The sequence below is a fragment of the Lonchura striata genome, chromosome 1A (genome assembly GCF_050655825.1).
Source record: "Lonchura striata isolate lonStrDom1 chromosome 1A, ASM5065582v1, whole genome shotgun sequence".
NCBI classification, from domain to species: Eukaryota; Metazoa; Chordata; class Aves; order Passeriformes; family Estrildidae; genus Lonchura; species Lonchura striata.
Window position 1 is genome coordinate 47,048,703 of NC_140741.1, and position 21,644 is coordinate 47,070,346.

Sequence of the window (21,644 nt, forward strand, 5' to 3'; positions counted from 1 at the left end):
AACACAATCTTTAATTAACTGATCTAGTTCTTGCATGAGACCTCATTTCATTTAATGCCCAAAAGAAAGTATTTTAACTACCTGGTGAATTGTTTCAGACCTTGTTTTCCCCTCACTGCTCAAAGTGTAATTCCATACCTTACTTCCCATCCACTATTCAAACCCTTCTCTCTGGGCAGACATTCATTACTCTCCAAGTTTTTCTGCGGTGCTCATCACTGTAGCATTTGCTAACTTAGCAAACACTAATTTATTTCCACAGCATATTTGTGAAGGAAAGGTATCATTAACCCCATCTCATAGACAGAGAACAAGAGTACAGGGAGATTATCATCAAAGGTATGCAAGAATTGTAAGGCTGAAGCCTGAGATGCCTTATGGCTGGAATTTTAGACTACTGAAGCTTATGTAATCTCTGTATATACAAACCAAACCTCCCTTGGCTACACAACTGGTGCCAGACATCTGCAAGTTTGTGCTCTTAAGTGATGAAAACGAGGGATGAGCCCTGACAGGATTTGGTGCAGCCTCTGCCATACCAGCACTACAGCAAAAGTGATCAGATTCTTCAGTAAGGACTCTCTATTGAGAGGCCAAATGAAGGTCCTAGAAGTATGCTTAGTATTGCTGCTTGTTAAATCTGGATTATGAGTCCTCAGAATGCTGATCTGTGTATCATTTCCTGGGTTTCAGAAGGTAACCAGAAAACCCTCTGAACAAAATTAGTAGCATTAAGGTGCCTGGGTTATCAGCAGTGTGGTCACCATGGGCCGCAGTACCCAGTCACAGCACAACCCCTTGTGCTTTTCTGCTGAAAAACATTACACAAAGTTGCCCAATAATTTTTGTACACAGATGAGTACCACCACATTTGTCTTACAGAAATAAGACAAACGGTAAACAGGTGTGTTTATACTCATGATGATGATTAATGACAGCTCCTGTCACACTAACAAAACACAGCAATGATTCAATAAATGTTTATAATCTCTTCAGCAGGGGACTTATATTGTTTCTTTCTTTGTTCCACTAATTGTTTCAAGTCTTCCATTGTAACTGAAAGCCGATATTAAAACTGACACCTCAGTAGTTGCTTCAACCTCTCTCTTTATTCTTTGTTCATAAAACCTGGTATTTCATTCACTTCACAATATCCAAGGGGAAAAAATAATCACATCACTACACATTCATGATGTAAACCGACAAAGCCATGATTAAAACTAAGGACTCGCACATCATTTCAGGAAGTAGGAAGCCCAGATCTCTCTGAATTTCTTTGTCTGAATGTGAGCATCTATATTCTAGACACACTAAAATATAAAAGGGTGACAAATTCTCTAAAACACTGAAGTACAACCTTATACCAGCACCCACTATAAGAAGAGGAAGACCTAGAAGGAGTAAATTTCCTCAGCAGGGACAATCAGAATCTTTAGTTATTCAGTAAAGAATAGAGCTGGAAAGTAAATGAAAGAAAAGTAGCACAGAAATTGTATGCTTGTGATTGCTAGCAGGGAGAAGTGTTTCCACTTCATGCAAAGAATTATATAACTACGGTCTCATTATTTCAGTGCCTTCAAATAAATAAGCTATTTTCCCTCAAGTACTCCAAAGTAATGCTTTACTATCCATGCTCTGTGCTGCCCCAGGAGCCAAAGGGCCATTTGTAGAACAGCCACAAAAAAATAGCTTTTTTTTAAAAAAAAAGCAATCCTATTACTAGCAAACTTAAGACTGGCTGTTGCACAACAGTTTTAAGGAAAAAAATAAAATGAGACTTTTGTGGCTTGTTTCACAAATAATTAAAATGTTTCACCAAAACCAGCACACACCCACTCAGCAATAAGAGATGCATTGCCCCAGTCCTGCAGGGAATCCCACAGCCTCAGGTTTAGGTGCCACACTAACAGACTGTGTAGCAGGGTATCGTGCTACTGCAGCACAAAGAACAACAACTGATTTATTACATTCTAATTATATAAACAACACAATGCAGCTAAAGCTACTATTCAAACAGACTAAACATCTACAAACACAAGCCTCATCCCAAGACTTACATGTTTTAACTAATATAAACCAGAAAAGGGGTAAAATAAGATTTTAATATATACATATTTCTTATGGGCTTAAAAAACATAAATAATTTAATGGGAGGCAGGAGAGCTGCTAACAGTCTTCTTTTTTTACCTACTCCTACTAGCTTAATTGTCTATAAAATGAGGATCATATGTAATTCTTCTCCTCCACTTGGGTTCCACCGGAAAGAACACTTTCACTAGCAACCATGACAAGCAAGATGGTAGATAAATGGGATCATCTCCAAAACACACACATACCTCACCAGAAGTCAAGCCATTCTCTGCAAGAGGATGGTTGTCATGAAATACAAAACTGCACTAGATGCAATGACCAATTGTTTAAAAAAAAACAAACAAAAACACAACCTTTTTTTAACTATTTTAACACCTATATGTGTTGAAGAAGATGAAAAAGCAAGAGAAACAGCAGGTGAGTAGACCCTTATCTAATGACTGTGTGAATTTTATCCAAAATGGAAAATATGGCTATTGTCACATGGGAAGACTTAGCAGTAGAAGCAGAGACAACATCACTTGCTACCACTTTTGTTTCATTCAGAAAACCCTGAATGGGGAAGTTGACACCACCTGTCCCAGCAATAAAGCTCAAACACAGCCGTGTCCTTTATCACAGTGGCTGGCTTGCAAACTGACACGGGGTGGTAGCCCTGTGATGACTGAGTCTGTCTGGACATGGCCATCACACCCATGATGCATTTGAGGCACTGGGGCTATCCAGATCTCAGAGAAAGAGTGGAAAACATAAATACTTGTGTAAAACAGTAATACTCAAGATCTGTAGTCTATTAATGAAAATCTCCAGATTCCAACAACTATAAAACAGTTATTAAGATGAAGGAAATAAGAAGTTTAAATAAATTTTAGTTATTTCTTTCAAATATTATTTTAATTGTAATTTCAAAGCCTGCAATATCCTCTACTCAGGTTACCAAGCCTTTTTTTGTTGTAGGCTTCAACAAATACTTTCGTGTCTATGAAAGCTGAGATTTTACTATACTGACATGACAAGATAGGTGAAGAACAATCCCCACACACATGCACATCCAGTTAAACTGCAAACTAGCAACACACAATCACTGTAAAATAAAAAGCAATTGTCCTGCATTCCTCATCCTCAGATCATTTAACATCTTTACATCTTGAGCAAGAGATACTCAATTACCTTGTCACCACATGACTCAAAAAATCTTTAACTCTTCTGCAACCCCAATCAAATTTGTGAGATTGCTGCAAACAAGACTGATTTTTATCCATTTTACAGCATGGAGAAAATCTTGACAAGAGTGATGTTGCTACTGACCACATCATTAAGAAACCATTAGCATGTCACTCCCCTTTGTGTTTTGTCTTATGTATTTAATACAGCTTCAAAACCACCTCAGATATGAAATGTGAAGACATTCACTCCTAACATTTTGGCAGCTATGGTGAGGGAGTTTCTGCACCATAACATTGAGCTGTTGGAGAATAATGCTCAAGTGGAGTTTTTCTGCTAACACCATCCTGAGAAGCATATCAAATATACAATTTTAATTTTACTAATTCCCAGATTTCAGTCAACAAAGAGGACATTTTCAATTCTGAGTCATATAAAACCTTCCGTTTTTCCTTTTTTACCTCATTTAATAGGCTAGGAATCAAATACCTTCCCTTCACTTTCCAGTGATGACACAGGGAGGGAGAAGAGCAAATCAGTGGAAAGACCATCACATGTATTTAGGGAATGAATTTAAAGAGGTTGATAGTCCTAAACTGAGGAACCAGATGATTCTAAACCAGAACTGTGAAATAATAAATAAATGGCATCAGAGAGGGAAATTATATATGACTTCACTGCAGATGTAGACTATGGCAGATTACTTTGTCTAACATATCAATGCTCTTGGTTGATATGTTAGACAACATATACTGGGCTTTGACAAAGGATAGAAGAAAGTTATTCATCACACCTTGGTGACTAAATGGAACATTTTAAGGTCAAGGCTAAAATCATGGGACCTTTCAGATTACTGGGTACTTACTAGCAGAATTCTTCAGATATTGCTTTTTGTGATCATTATTAAATATTGTCATTGTATCTACAAAGAAAGTAACGCCTTTATGCCAACAGACTATGCTGTGAACCATATTGAGAAGAACATCATAAGAAGAACCACCAATGAGAAAAAAAATATCTTTCAAGATATGGCTGACAGACACGAGAAATACCATAAATAAGGCAAAATTTAACAAGATGCATTTACCCTCTAGACCTGCATGTTTCATGAAATCTGTGAAGTTCTAAAATTAGTTGAAAGAAACCCAAATTCTTCCAAGTATTTTGAAAAATATGGACTTAGTGCTGAAATTATTTTAGGGTGTGTGAAGAAGTGTTTGTTTTGGTCAGAGGTGACCAAGTTGGGCTGGGTCCCAAAACCACACTCCCACTCAAGACTAGGCTGAAACTCAAAGGTCTTGGTACAACACACTGACTTCAGCAATTGGATTTATGTAATTTCTGGGAGCATTCCAGGAAGTTCTGCTACACAGAATTCCTGATGGTTTGCAAACAGTCTTGGAAATAATGTAACAAGTGCCTTTTGCATGCAAAGCCTGGTTAGAAGGAACAGGTTGAATGGCAGTGCTCTAATGCTGTTCAAGGTAAGTATGATGCTTTTTAAAGTCTTTCATGCAACAAGCACCAACTTGTCTGAGTAGGTTGGGTAGCAGTTTCATCATTATGTTCACACTGCAAAGTCTCATTGAAATGAGTATGATGTCTGCACTACTAATGTCAATATGTCAAATTATTACTTTGTTTTTTCTAGCATTACATAGCACAGATACTTCAGAAGGATAGGAGAGGTGGTGTTGCATGTCAAAATAAGGTCATCCATTAACTGAACACAAGTGGATGAAACATCCAAGAAAAAACATACCTGCCCCAGGAGCTGGGGTGTCTTTTTTTACTCGGGGAGCTTTAGGCAGCTGTGTCCCAGTATCACAGCTAATATGGTCTTCCATGGCCAAGTTTTGGAGGAGTAAAGACAGTATACCAAACAGTGGAAGTGACAATATCCCAGTATCCAGGCACAGCTGGCTGAGGACAAACTAAAGTCACCTTTTTCCTGTGATTCCCAGAGGCCTATTCTGTTTTTAACTTTGTTGTCTTTGTTTGATCCTGTGGTTATTCTAATGCAGTTTCTGCATTTTTCCATTAATTCCGCCTCTCTGTACAACACTCTATTACAAATGGGGGAAGAAGAGAGAATAACAAGCTCATAAAGTTATTGTCTCAGACAATCTTCAAATGTACTGGCTAATTGGATACATAACTCATAAATGATGATGGAGAAGGGGTGCCTAACAACATAGCGAAAGGAAACTAAATCTAAAAAAGCTCCAGCTCTGTTCAGTTGAATGAACAATAGGCATTTAAGTTCATTAGCTTTGATATTCTAAAAATCGTAGCAATAAATACAATCTTTCCTGCAAGCACACATTTCTTCTAAGTAAATGACTGCAGAAGGAATGGCTATTAAAAGCTCTGCAATTACTCTAAATTTGTACTGTAAACAGTGTAACACCAGACCATAATTAAATTAAATATGAAACATTTCATTGTACCAAACACATGAAATTCAATTTGACAAGTGCATTTGTAGGAGCACCAGCAGCATCTTTTCAGATTTTACACATTGCTTTAAGTAACTACCACACCTACCCAACCAAGACACTGACATATAAAGCACATGGAAAGACCAGACAAAAGCACTGGAGGAGGAGTTGTGCTTGAGATGGTATCTCTATAAAGACTGCATGGCTCCAATCTCCTGGGACTGTTTGGTTTAAGTAACTGTGAGAAGTAGCTAACTCCTTGTGCATCCAGCTCCATAGGGCTGTGTGCTATTTTGAGTTCAATTCAATCTGAGTACTTGAACACTGTTGTAAACATCAACTTCAGAATCTGACACACATTTCATCCAGTCTGAAATACTGCTGACCTCCACAAGCTGAAGTATATACTATTATTTTCTAAGTAGAGTAAAAGAAAAAATCTATTTGGCTCAATCCTAGCGCCATACATTAAGTTAGGAGTTAATAATTTATTAATTATCAGTCAAGAAATCCTTATTACATTTGACAGTTTTTGGAGGGGCTTTGCTTTCTTATTTAAAGGACCTTCAACAACAACAATCAACTAGGGAAATATTTTGACATACAGCTTTGACATGCTCTTTTGATTTACATCAAAAAGGAGAAGTTATGTGTTTTCACTAACATATATCACATTCAAATTTTTCAGTGCTAAACAGATTTAAAATTATTTGTTCTTGTGTATTAGATTTTGTGCAGCAGACTTCATGTCACTATGTTACCCATTATTACTGCATTGCCTCCCAAATAGTTCTTTTCTCGCAAGAACTCCCTCTTAACAACATATAAAAGTTATATAGTTTAATATTATCAGCACAATAAGTTTTCTTAAAAATGGAAAGCAAACAAAACTGCATCAAGAAGAAGCCCTGTAAACAACCAAGCACCCTACATTAACTATCTTTAGGAGACAGGCAAGCATGGCGCACTGGGAGAAAGCCAGTAAGAACAACTCTTGTTTCCTAATTTTCCACAAGATAGCACTTCTCTGGTGCTGGAAGGTACAATGACATTTATCATTCTATCTTAGAACAAATGCAAGGTTCTTATGATTTATTTCAGCAAAGTGGAAATGAAGAAAAAAAGATACTGACAATCACTCACATGGTACAGAACAACAAAAAAGTGCATCAAACTTCAGCAGCTCAACAAGGCACAGCTTCACTGCAAAGGTCCCAGACCAGTGGCCAAACCAGCAGAAACAGGCAATTTCTGCTCATGGCTGAATTATGCTCATACTGCCACCACCTCACCCTGACAGTGCAGCAAAAGACCCCAGGCAGGGGCTGTGTGTGGCTTCCCTCCTTCCCACCCTCCCTGTGGGCACCTCTGGGCACATACATCCTCTTCTCCAGAACACCATAGCAGACCAGCAGCTCTGAAACCTGACAGGCACAGCGGACAAACTCTAAGAAGCTGCAGGGTCTAGCATATAGTTTGCGCAAGGATTTCTGAGCAGGTGTTTATTTTGGTTTTGGCTGAGCGCCATCACGTGAGTGCCAGCAAAAAAAATCCCCACTTAATTCTCCAGAAGTGGTCCTGGACCTGCAGCGAGGAACCAGCCCACTCAATTTACTCACTACTGAAAAGACCAGGTCACAGCAGAGGCTTAGTAAACTGACTCTCCCTCAATACCAAACATTATTCATCAACTTCAACCTACAAATGAGTGCTCACTGCCTCTGTAGTGCTTTAAAAATATCCACACAGCCTTCCAAAGGCACTCTACAAGGGCAACCGCCACCCTACTCGCTTCTCAACACAGTGTTTTAACAAAAGGTTTCCAGCAGTCAGACTGGATTAACTGCATCTGAAATCTCACCAGGTCTCTGCAGACAGACCCTCTTTACTTTGAGAGCTTCTGTGCCACTTCAGATGCTTTGTATTGTTCATCGGCAGCAGAGCCAGAAAGAGCTCTCACAGCAACTGACTTTTAATACATACATGAGACTCAGGTCCAAGCAAAAGAGGAATATTGCTTGCATTTTTGGAGTTTAAACATCTTAAGAACATAACATTTATCACAGCCAAAGGAAAATGAGGTTATGCAAAATACTTACTTCGAAAATGTTCTGAGGCATAATAGTAGACATCCTCATAGCCCTCGTGGTAATCCTCCTCTGGTCGGTACTTTTTGCCTTTTCTTCTTCTTGACCTTCTGATCTGCTTGACAAAGCCCAAGAAGCGCTCCATCTCTGTCCTCACTCACAGCCCCAGCCGGCAGACCCCTTCGCCCTCTGCTTCACAAAGAGCTGTCCCAGCATGAATCACCCACGAGCGCCGGAGCAGAGCTGCGGCTCCCACCAGCTATCATTAAACAACCCCTCCCTTATCTCAGCTGTGACTAGGAAGCATATTGTTTTCCCTTTTTTTTTTTTAAAAAAGGTACACACAGACACGCTTTATCAAATCTACTGACTGGAATATTTCAACCTGAAAATAAATAAAGGAGGAAAGCATTGAAGCAAAAAGAGAATTTTAGGATTTCAAGCTGTTATTAAGCAGCAGAGGACAAAGTTGAAGAGACCTGCTAGCTAGCAAAGGGAAGCCCAGCACTGAGAGCTCCCTATCCTGTGTCTCCATCATTTGAAGAGGGGCTGGGAGGCGGAGATAGATGTTAGTCAATGGACTGAACCATATCTCACGGCAAAACAGGTTTCCATTCACCAGTTAAATACTGCCCTCATATCTACCTGGGCAAAGGCGCAGGAGCACATTTGATTTCATTTGTTTTAAGAACAGGAAGCACCCCAATCCATTTCTGGCATCTCATACACTGTATGAATAAATAGCAAAGTGGTTTAATCCATACACACAGCCCACTCAGCAGCAAGTGTGCGCCGAATGTGTTAATTGGAGCAGCAGGGAGACAGCTCGGCAGCTGTTAAAAAATGACACATATACCCACTGGGCATTAGTGTATTCTAATCACTGCTAGATCTAAACATTAAAAGGCACTCCAGACAGTTCTCCTACAGAGCTGGCCAGGGTATATTGCAATAGGCAAACAAAGGAAGCGACATCACAAGCACACTATGACAATACTCAGTTCAAATCCCAGCAGAGTTCAAAAAACTTTAAAATTGAGGTGCGGCAGAATATCCTTTGCACAGGGTGAGAAACACAGAAAGCCTGAGAAAGCGCTGGCTCTCTTCTCTTGCTGCATGCCTGAAACCCACGTGCATTCCCTAAGATAAGGCTGGAATTTCATCCGTGTTTTTGATTAAGTTTCCCTCCCACAAAAAACAAAAGCAGTGACTGCTTGAATCCTATCACGCTGACATCTGTCAGGGGCTTTTTATTGTAATCACGTTTCCTGCAAGTCCAGGGAAGTGTCTAGTCCAGCAAGACTTCTCCTGTCTGTTGGCGCAAGTCATAGATCAAGCAGTCACCTCAGTCAAGCTATGTGCTGAACATGGCCTTGCATCCAGGCTCCCAAGAGATACCATTTTGCACTCAGGAGCATAAAGAAGTCAGAAAGTCTTCCTGTAAAACAGACTTTACAGGTTCATCGTCTGTAAAAGGAAGAGCATGCAGAGAAGGGATTAGTTTCTGGTGATGCAGACATTTCAGTGAGTCATTCTGCAAGAGTAAACCAGGGCAATGTTTTCGAAAGAAGAAAAGAAGAAGTAAAGCAAAAACCAGGATTGTAACTTACCAATTCTGTTTCAAAAGAAGTATGCAGAGATTAATCAGTATTAAATTGGGATTTTCTAGTTTTGAAACATGTGAAAGTTATAAACAGAGGTCAGCTAGACCTGATACATGAGGATCCTAAAACACACACTCACATACTCTGAAAGATGGAACTGGAATTCTTTTGGGCTTGTTCCAGTTTTCCAGGTATTTCAAAACAATATTGTCACAAACCCACATTCATTTTATCCATAAAAGCTCAAAAATCCCTGGATGCTCCTGCCAAGCTCCCCACAGGAATACAGACTTACCCTCCTTGGCCTCACCAGCCCTGCTTTCCCGCTGTGAAAATGCAGTCACTGTCGCTAGCTGATGAACACCCCTAGGGCACCACCAGAACTATTTTTAGTGAGACTTCTATAAGGAGGTTGTGTTTCATTACAAGTCTCTTTTTATCACACAGCTTTTAAATTTCAAATGGTAAAGACCTTAGAGGAGTATTACAGGCATATTACTGAAATTTAAAAAGCCAATAAATCTTCACCTATTGACTTTAGAAAGGGATCAGTGTATGTTTTGAAGGCTTCAACTTGCATCTCTTCTGCACTCTGCCACCAAGCAGCAAAAACATTACTGTCATGAAACATGAAAACCAAAGATGTAGCCTACAGCAGAGACAGGACTCGCTCTTTTCAGAGAGGGAAATGTTGGTTTGTTGCTCCAGTTGAGGACTCTCCTCGACAGATATGGAAACGGTATTTTGTAGGTGTCAGAAACAGTCAAGTCAGAATTCTTGCAGCCATCACCGCTCCGTGAAGTTAAATTCTTAAGTTAAATTAAAAATTACAAAGCTTCGTAAACAGGAGGAAATGTAAAATTTTCTGGCTTTTTAACTGTCTTCTAAATGGAAGCTGAAAACTGGAATAAGCAGACACACTTGGCTTTTACTAAGTAAATACAACCTTTTCCAGTGCCTCTGTTGCTCAACATGCTGCAGCAGAAGCAGCTTCCCTAGTCCTCAATACACCCCAGGGAGACTTTAGGCCTTTCCACAACAAGACAAATACAGCAAATAAGCAGAAAAGGGAGCAACCAAATGATCTGAAGTAGCAGCATAAGGAGAAGGTGCAGGACATCAACTGCCTGACCACTGTCTAGAGAGAACTGACGTAAGACTGGGCAAATTTTGAGCTTTGGAAAGTACATTACTACATTGTGCACTGGACTTCTTCTCTCTCATGCTCATAAGGTGCATCACACAGCTATATAGCTGCTATAGTAAAGCAAAAAATAATGCACCAAAAGGTATTACTGGCCAGGGCCCACAGTAATAGCTCCCATCTATGCTGTGTGTAAAGTATGAAGGGGTTGCAGGGGAGCACAAGCTCACCTCAGATAAGCAGAGGGGTCTCAAGCTCTGCTGCAGTTCACACTATCCCACCACCTACTACTCTCTACACAGACCAGGCTCCATCTCCTACGCTAAAGATGCAGAAGCAAGCCTGCAGTTTCTACACGAGCTGACAATCCTGCCAGCATGTAAATCATACACCCATTTCCTTTTACATGAATGCAAACAGCAGACACATATAATTTCAGAATTTTTACATATTTTTTAAGAAAACGTAGAGCAAGCTAAGCTTTTGATTGGATTTTCTCTGACCTAAAATACTGTGGTATTTGAGGCAATTTAAAGAGAAGGCAATACCTTAACTAAGGACATTGTTGTTATATATTAATACAAGTCAGAGCATTAAGTGCTTTACTATACTACTAAGATTTCTGAACAAAACATTTGTTTCATATGCATTACATACCACTGCTACTGTTTGCTGAAAATACTGGAGACATTCATTAGCTACTCCTCATGCCATACCTGTAAATATTTTATCATAGTCCTACTTTCAAAGGTATACACAGAGAATTCAGTTTCATAAACACAGTAGTTAGGAAAAAAAATCCAAATAAACAGCTTAACTACTGCTTCCCCTATTGCTCAGGATTCACCCTTCTGCAGCTTCTCATGAAGAAGAACTCATTTCTTAATGAACATGAACATGGTTCTGCAACCTTCTACTTGAAATTAAAAAAGCAGAAACCAATAGAGGCATACAGCACTTTCAGAAAGGTATATTGATTGTACCGGACAAGCAGACAAAGAAACAAACACTGGCTTTCAAATTTTTAAACTGCAAAACATCAGAGATGACAAAGAGTTTCATCCTTAATGACAAAGAGAATAGGGTAATTATGCCCAGAGGGCACAAAATTAGATGTTGGTTTATATTCTGAAGCTGTCTTTGAACTAGAATTTGGAGAATCAATTTTCTGGTGTTTTAATGCCACAACAGAAAGTTGCATTGTAAATATGTCTGAAGCTCTTTGGCTCATCCTTTCTGCCTACTCCAATCAAAACAAGCATTCTATTGTCATTTCCAAGGGGATTCCTTAGAAGAAGCAAGGATTGTCGTGCTGTTTCCAGCATGATTGGCATAACAAAAATTTTGCCAAGTGGCACCGATTAGATAATATTTACATACTCCATTCTGATAATTAATTTGTTTAAGTTAAGGAGAAGCTCCATCAAACTCTATCACTCATAGTGACTTACTGGAAAAGACCTCATAACAATAAAATACATAAATAAGACAGTCCTTTTTGAAAAGTTGAGCTGAAGCATAAATACTTTTGCAGCCATAAATAATTTTCTTGAATTTAGATGTCAGCATTTAAGCTTTAACTTGTCTTTATACCCTACCCAGAGCAAAGATTAGGTTTCTCATAATGTAAAATATCTGCATTTAACATTTTATTTGCACAAAATTAGCTACACAGTTATCAAGGTAAACTTTCAAAAGTGACATACTTATTTTCTAAAGCACTTTTCCCAGTATTTGGGAAAAGCAGCAGGAAAAACATCTTGGTATCCAAGGATAAACCACTAAGGTAGTAAATATTTAACAAGTATTTCCATTTGAGTGGACTTGCAAACATGATGCTTTGAAACCAGAGCCTGTATATGAAGCAAGATTCTCTAATGTGTTGCATCATAAACACAGAATGGAATGGGCACCAAATATTAACACTTTGGGACAGGTATTTTGCACCCTGTTAATCAGTATGTTTCAGTGTTTAAAAGAAGAATAGTTTAGACAGATGAACCATCCTACCCTCCTGTATCTCCCTCTGCTTCTCTGGGAAGCCCCTAAAAGTCTTCTGCTGGGGGTAAGAATGCCCCTCATTGGGAGACAACCATGTAAGAGAGCACACGATGGCAGTTACAGAAATCTATCTGCTTCAGGTTACTCTCGTGGCAAACCCCCCCAGAATTATACATGGACAATACAAAACTTAAGATTAATATAAACAGCTCTTGGAGGCTGGCTGAATAGAGGAAACAGATTTTTCTCACCTCCCTCAAACCTGTAAGCATAAAGGTACAGTACACCTCAAAGGGAAGAAACAATCATTTCTTCTCTGGTTCTCTTTTAACTGAGGGATGTCTTTGATAACCTGCTGTCATTGTTTTTGAAGACCAGCAATAACTAACAAAGGAACTATTCCCTTTATTTATTGTACAGTATCATCTTGACTGACTTTCCAGTTTTTCAAGTGATGTTTGTTCACACACAACAATTGCTCATGTCAAGGTTGCAATTTTCCACTCTTTGCCCTAAATACCTTGGTGAAAAATGTGAGCTTATCAATTTGAAAATTATAAAATGCCTGTAATCAACAATCTATTACACTCTGTAAGAACATATGGCCCATATACTCAGAAGCAGTACTGTGCTTAAAGCCAACCTTGTGTGTGAGGAGTACCGAGCAGCTCACTGCCCCCTGAGGCGCCACTTCCCCACCCAAAACTCCTCTGTCAAGCCAGATTCTGAACACAAGTTTTGTTCTCTTCCTAAAGACATCTGAAAAGAGCATTGAAGACTTGAGACATACCAAATATTACACTGCATATCTCTCCCATTTGACAGTTTATATACATGCAGGATAACCAGTGCACTATCTCTAGAATGTTGCTGCAGGAGAATGGTGATAAAATACTGCTGATCTGTACTGCTATTTTTAAGATCTTAAGACTTGTTATACACTGTTAAATTACCAGTTTGCTCTGATTTTAATGCATTACATTCAGTTTCACAAGTCATACATTCTTGTTATTAACTCACTCAGAATCATAGACCATTTTTGTCCTCTGCTCCTAAATTAATTGCAAGACTTGAGAGCTGAAGTTCAGCTTTTGCATCACCTAGTTGTAAATTAAATTAACTGCCAAATTTTTTTCCTTTTCCCTCTTTTTCCCTTTTTTTTTTTTTTTGTAAGTGAACACACATTTCAATACTTTGAAATAAATAAAGAACTAGAGTTCTTTATTGTATTTTATCATATATGTTATTTTGTATTAACATCCCCAGTGGTTTTGCTTTTTTGCAAAATTTTCTCACATAAAAGTGTGCTCATAAATGTGTGCCAACAGAGGGATGAGGGTAAAATAGAATACAAAGGACAGAGGAATAGGGAATTTTCATTTAGAGGGAATTGAGGGACTGCTTGTGTGTACAATACAAGAGTGCTGCCTCTGGAATATGGAGAATGATGAGAAATCTTTGTGGCGCTGTTTTGAAAGGGTCACTTGTCAAGTTGAATTTCATGCAGAATTTCTGCTTCAGGGGAAAAAACACTTTTTTTCCCCCCTTCAATTCAGCTAAAGCCGTTTGCATACATTCTGTTTTTTTCTTGTCTTTTTAGCCTTTTTGGCTTTAAGTAAGTGGCAAATTAGACTACACAAATATGCAATAACAAGTGCTAACCTTACCAAGGAAATACTGCTCAGGTAAAATTAAGTACAAAAAAAGTTTGAATTGCCCTAATATTTTGTGACACCAATAATCATTCTACAATAAAAGCTAAGCAGAGAGCTATTCCAACCATATGTAAAACCCCTTCAGGGTTAAAGCAGTAGACTGAAATTTTAAAATACTAGAACTAGAACACAGTTCTTTGGAAAGTCTGAATTAAAGGTGTTTTCATCTTTCTAAAGAAACATAGTAAATGGCCAGAAGGAACACAACCAAGATTTTGCATCACATGTCTGCTTTATGCACAAAGGATATCTCAAATCAACTATGAAATACATATGAAGAAATGGTTTAGAACATGAATATGGTTTTAAGTCATCCCTGAGTAAAAAATACTCAGGGATGACTCATATCTATATATTCATATATATATATGTATATTATATATTACTCATATATATATTATATATATAAAATATAAATAAAATATACTCATTATATTTCCCTAATTTTCAATTTTTCAACAACTGCACATTTCAATTCTAACAATAATTAAAATGCACAGAGATCACTGGAAACAATTAATAATTAATTTACGAAATTACAGCTGGACAGAACAAAAATACCTAGCTAATACATTAAATGAAGTTCTAAAAACAAAAGCATCAAGGTATTTTATTAGGCTGCAGACCACAGGAGCTATAGCATGCCATCAAACAAGGTTGAAGAAGGTGGGATTTCACAGTTAATTGACAGTGGAAGACCTCTGAATATGCTGTGTGAGATTTAAGGTAAATCATGGGAGAATCAACCATTCAACATCGCTTTACATGTAAGAGTTCATGTAAGAGACTTTTTGCTGTGTTCCTCCTCTTCTATTACCAATAGTTAATTGTGAATATAGTAAAAAGCTCGTTATGTTTCATTACTGAAAACATCCACCAGTCATATATTTTGCATTTCTCTAATGAAGCAATTATTGCAACAAGAAACTTCTGTAATTTGTTTAATAAACTGAAAGAGCAGTTAGAAGTAATAGAAAATGGTCAACAGGAAAGAAATCTGAAGGGAAAAATACAAAAAATCTGGAGGCAACTATGAAATTGAAGTAATGGAGAAGCACTTCTGGGGAAAAAAACACAGGCATACAGAAAGTTGAGCTGTATCCTGAGCTCCATGTTTTATCAGTGTCAAGATGCAGTAGATAAATAGAAAGATTTTATGACAAGGAAGAAAATTCTGCTTAACTGTCAAAAAAAGACTACTCCAGAGAAATTCCTCATTATGATCACATGAATTTACAATAAAAGACTATGTAAATATATATGCAAATTAAACCATCCATCTGGACTCCACTGCCCTAGAGGCACAGGCCAACATGATGGCAATGAAGAATCCAGTTGTTCAGATGGATTAACCCTTCTCCTTCTCTCTCAATACCTTCCAACATCCAGTTCTAATTCCTGCTGTCTTTACACAGCCTGAAACTGCAAAGCATACAAAGTAAAAGAACAGCAAAAAGATTTGAAAGGCAAAAAGGACAACTTCACATGTAACCTCACAGTAATGAGACCCAAGTACATGTCCACAGCACTGAAGGATGGAGGTTTCCATCCACCAGCTCTCAGCAGCAAGGCCCATTGAACATTAGTGAGGTGCTTCATCTCTCTCAGGCCAAACAGCAGTTTGGGAAATGAGGGCTGCTAACACCCCATTATGTATGAGGTTTCACTTCCCTTCTGTCCCCATTCCAAGGGCACGGAACAGGTTCTGCTGTTCAGTTTGTAATTTGTTTCCTAGTTCAAGTCCACCTTTTTACATCTAGGGGGAACAGAAAAAGGAAAAATTAAAACAAAACAAAAAAATAGAGAAAATCTGCTAAATGCTGCTGCTAAGATGTTAACAAAGGAAATACAGACAAAGCAAATGCACAGACTTCAAGATTGTCTGCTCCGTCCTCCATGAGAACAGCATTCCTGTGTTTGAATGTTAAGAGGCATACCAAAGGTTGGGAAAAAAGCATCACATCCCAAGCTTCTGAATCTCATTTATTTCTGCTATACAGTTTGACATTTTCTGCTGTAAATTCACTCTTACAATAACAATTTTGCCATATAAAATTGTGAGACTGAATATAATCACTTGTTTAATGTTGCACTCTTTACAGGGTAATAATAAAGGCTGTAACAAATAATTCTGATTTTACTTGTAAAGACTATGAGATCCTTGACCTCAGCATACATTTCAGAAACAACAGAATAGATGAGGTTTCTTCACTTTGAAATTTGATAGTTCTCAAATTAAAAGTTACTTGGTATTTACATTCTGTGATACTCAGAAGAAACAAAATAAGTCTGATGTTTCAAACTTCTCTTTAGAGCTGCTTTGTACCAGGATTTACTTCATTCCTCTTCTGTGGCATTCCTCATCCATGGTAATTACAAATCATTTTCAAGCTGTTCTCAAGAAGTCATCCCTAACATATCCACTTTACAACAATGATTTTCATCCTCACACCCTGCCCTGTGCTCTTCAGTAAGATCCATACCTCCAGGCATTGATTCTGTCTTGGTATACAGGTTATAATGTGGGAATTCACAATTCCTGGAGTTTTTATACTGTATTTAGTCACGGGACTGAAAATGTGCATATCAAGAAATACATAGCATTCCTCTTTGTTAATTATTAAAGTCACCAAAAATGAATATACTGCTCAAAGAGCAAATTCTCTATTTCATAACACATACATGAAATGCCAGAGCTTGTAATTAATCATCTCAAGACTCAAGAGACCAGATACTGAGAGATCTCAGTTTCATCCACACCAACAAAATGATAAAAGAAAATACTAAGGAAATTTTACACCAGACCAATTAAGTAATTATCAGTTAGTGTGCAAAGCTGACACAGCTAAAACTTCACAATCCCAAAGAATTTCAAAACTATTGCAGATATTCCAAGAAATCTTTTCAATCTTTTAGATGCTCAGAACACATCTATAGTTCTAAAAGATGAAATTCAGACAGGATGTGTATTTTACAAACTGACTTGTTAATTACTGATATTTGGATTACCTAACCATTAACATTTTGCTCAGCAGGACTAAAGTAATTCTGTAGACATGTTCATGCATTCTCCCTGGTTTTATACAATTTTGTGCAGAGCATCACATGGTATTGACTGACGATTAAGATTCCTTAATAACCTATTCTGCAATTCTTCTTTCTCCCTAAAAATATTCCCTTAGGTCTGAATTCAAGCCTTTAAAAAAGGTTTCTCAGGTATTTACAACTGACCATCCTAATCTCTACTCTTAAGAGTTGTCTTTCCAGCAAATTGGTTCATGCACTACTTATTCAGGTGTAGATGACAGAATTTTTGTACTGCTGTGGTACAGGATGTCAATCTAGAAATCTTTTAAGAGCTTAACCTCACTCACTGTCCCACTGAGCTGAACATGAAGCCTGGTGGTAGCAAGGACTAGGATAATGAGCAGCCGCTGCATCAGATGCCCCAGTTGTGGCAGTATTGCCACATCCCAACTTCAGATGCAGTCATGGCACAAGTTTTGTTTTGCTTAAGAAATACACTTTAAAAAATTGTCACACTTATTTGAAGAAGAAAAGTTAACAAAGTGAACTTTCCTGCTGGGCCTAAAGATCAGATCCTGGAAGCCAAGAGTGGTAACTTGACACTTCATTTTCCAAGAAGTCTAAACAACCACAATAAATTTACAAATGTAGACATGCTGCACTGTTAAGTTTCATTTCACGCTTAGTAAGCAAACATTATCAAACTGTAAGTACTGTCATCCTCTGTCTTTTTAGTTAGGAATCTTGTAGCCAATAAAGGTGTGACCTTGAAATATTCCACAGATGGATGAAGTCACTTTGCTAGTCCCTTTGTTACGCATTTTGCAGAACTGCAAAGTTAGGTCACATTTACTGTAACTTCACTTTACAAACTGTTTTATCATTAAGAGTCACTAAAAGTGCATTAATTAACCATGTGTCAGAACTGTAATGAAAAATTCCATTTTGAAATTAAAAATGCTGAGACAATGCAGAAGCTAATTTTTTTAATATATATAGTACTCCTAGTTTTACTCCTGTTTTTACTGCAAAAACATACTGCCTGTATGCTATTTTTGTAAAACGCTGTCAAAACCAAAAATTTTCTGCTTAGGAAGCCAGTGGAAATACATGTCCTTGTGTGAGAGGATGATGAAATGTTACAGAACACAGGCATAAATTCATCAGGATTTTTCATGTGGGCTGAATCTGGTATTTATTTTAAAGGGAAAACTAAAGGAAAAATTCCAATGCTGTTTTCTTAAGGAATAGCTATTTTTTTCTGATACCCCTACTGCATGTGATATACTGCACCAGATGTAGTACACAAACAACCAAATATATACAATGATAAACCTTTTTCAGTTATTTAGTTACCTAAAAAAATCCTGTTCAGTTACAAGACATAATGATTCGTTACCATTTCAAATCTTATTGAACATATCAAATCACCTTTTTTTCAGTCTAATTACCAAATAAGAAGACTAATTGAATAAGAATTGCAAAACTCTGAAATGGATTTAGGAAAAAATCCAATTTGCACACCTGGCTTTAAGATATCTCAGTCCTTTTACTCAGTGTATTTGCACACAGAACTGATGCCTGCTACAGTATTTTTTCCCCCCAAAAATGAACATAGGAATGAAAGAATTTCTGTCACTAATTCTGGAAAAAGTCTAATTGTCTGGTTTAGGAAGACTAATCTATACTCCTAAATAGCATGTACACCAGCTGGGTTAAAATCAAGTATATACTAATGGGAACACATGATTGATTTATGAATATTTATGTCCTTTATTTTATGTAGTGTATTCAATAACCTCTTGAGAGAAAGATAAAAAATTTTGAATCACATTTAAGCAAGGATTTAAATTACATTTAATGAGATGGGTTCTATCTGCCAATGCAGTCAATCTTCCCAGAATCCCCTCTGATGCCTCTTCCAAGAGGTTAAAGGGAAAATATGACATTGAATATTACGTTGGCAGCATTGTTTCTGAAAACTACATGGTTCAATGCATTGTATGCCTATTAATATGTCATAAGCTGTTTTAAAATGAGCTTCTGGACTAAAGTATATGAGAATTTCAACTCATAGTTCAAATACAAGTTGAAAGCAGACAGATTTGAAGAGACAATCTTGAAAATGTAATTTAAAGACATTCTTCAAGTCAAAAGACAAAACACAAATAAAATCATACCCTTCCCTACTAACTCTTTGAATTTACCATTCTCCTTATCTTTCCCCCTTCTATGTTCAGTATTTCAAAGTCCTGTATTGGCAATATTCTTCAGCTGATCAAGTTCAGAGTCCTTTGATCTTTGTGCAATGAGAAGCTAACCCACAGAGTATTTGCTAACTTTATTTGGGACTAACATCCCCCAAAAAATCTGTATTTCTAAACAAAGGGAGGAGAAAACCACAAAAAAAAAAAAAATCACAAAAAACCCCCACAAGCTCATTTACAAAATACAAGGTGAAAAACCATGCCATATTTCTGTGAGACGTCAGCTCATGACTGAAGCAGTAGGACTTGCCCTTTCACTCTGGGTAGAGCATCGCTGATTTGGAGCCAAGCTGACTTTGAACCAATCACCTCCACGAAGACCTCACTGCTGCCTTTCAGGATTAAAGTGGGTCCACAGGAAAGATGCAGAGAGACTGTTCAGCACAGCCTGTTGCAGTAAGACAACGGGCAATGGTTTTAAACTAAAAGACGGTTGATTTAGATTAGATATATGGAGGAAGTTTTTACAATGCCTGTGGTGAAGCATTGGCACAGGTGGCCCAAAGAGGTGGTGAATGCCCCATCCCTGGAAACATTAAATGTCCACTGGACAGGGCTCTGAGCAATGTCATCTAGTTGAAAATGTTCCTGCCCATGGCAGAGATAGGGGCAGGGTGGACTAGATGTCCTTTAAGGTTTCTTTCAACTCAAATGATTCTATGATCACAGTGATTCATGGAATTACAAGGGGTAATAGTGCTTTGAAACAATGAAATAATGTATATGGGTTAATCACTGGCTCATCCTACCATCATCTTTCTTTTTCTCACTCATCCATACTCTCTTGCACCTGCAATGGCATTCTGAGCTCAAAGGGCCAAATTCCACAATACCACAATGTCCAGGAGTTACACGTGGACTGACAATTATTCACCAAATGAAAACATTTTTGAGGATTTTTTTACACTCTTAGCAAGTTAGTCGATAGTGAATGTGCCAGCAGATAAAGGCAGAGTACTTGAAACAGTATTAAACTGAGTTGCAAGGGGTTGTTTAGAAACAGGGCTATGCTAATGTCTGTGTACATTTGCTTAAAAATTTATGCCAAACAATGTTTAAATTCTACAAATAGCCTGACCGCAAGTGTAGAAATGCAATATTCAAGCTACATGAAGACCTTCTTTCAAACTCATGTGTATTTATTTTTAACGGGCACATCAACATCCATTAAGCACAAAGAGAATTAATTTCTTATTCCCAGTCATAATTATGGTCAATATGAGTCAGACTCTTCCAGTGGTTTCAAAGTGGATCTAAAATAAAGGATCAGTCATCTGTGATTATTTAAAGAGCCAATGGCACTTTCACGTAACTTGCATGTGACTACTGGACAAAATCTCAGCAACTGCTGGTAATTCCACTACATTTGCATGAGGTAGATTTTCCTCAGTATTGCAAATGAAGATGCAGTAGCTGGGTTATTCTAATTCTAGAGTCTCAGAGCCACTAGTTGTCATCTTTGAGAACTCATGGAGACACAAGACTAGAAAAGGTCAACTTCAATCTAAAAGCAGATGGAGGGTGGGAGAGGAAGATCTTCATATTATTTGTATTAAACTTCCACTCAAGAAAATACTGAGATTAAAAAATTAAACAGAACATTTAAACAATAAATCAACAAACTACGCCTGGGAAAAAACCAAACAGCCAACCTGGATCTCTCATGATTAAATAATGTCAAATTAGCAGCAAGACAGCAGAGCACAACAGATGTCATATGTGCTAACTAAATATTCTCACAAGTATGAAAGATATGTCACTCTCTTAAAGAAAGTTTGCCTATGTCAGGATTAATGCAAAATTGACTGGAAAGCTATATTGAATCCAAACAGAAAAGAAATAATCTGTAAGATGTGGATCCACTGCTACTCAAATTCTACTTTCTGTACATTATGCATATGCAATCCTTTATGTGCAATTTTTATTTTTATCTATTTAGGTCACAAATAAATCCCAAGACATCATCAATCTTAGACCAAATGCAAGCACTCTGGATGAGCAAATTAGAATAGAAAATAAACAGATTGAAGTAATCATCTAAAAGAAACAAGATGTCTTATAATGAGGAGAAATGCAAGATATGCAACTATATAACCTCGGGAT

General features: G+C 37.6%; 1 protein-coding gene across 13 annotated transcripts in view; it reads right to left on the reverse strand.

Moving 5' to 3' along the window:
- GRIP1 (glutamate receptor interacting protein 1) overlaps positions 1–21,644 on the reverse strand; it is a 304,722-nt gene that overhangs the window by 203,043 nt on the left and 80,035 nt on the right. For 7 of the 13 annotated variants that reach the window (XM_077783509.2, XM_085568248.1, XM_077783511.2 and 4 more), the window contains exon 1: positions 7,796–14,581. The exons of 5 other annotated variants lie outside the window; for them this stretch is intronic. In XM_077783509.2, the coding sequence (XP_077639635.1) occupies positions 7,796–7,928 (133 nt within the window). In that variant the 5' untranslated portion in view covers positions 7,929–14,581. Of the gene's footprint in view, positions 1–7,795; positions 14,583–21,644 lie in introns of those variants that run through there. One more of the 13 variants, XM_085568253.1, reaches the window with a different exon arrangement.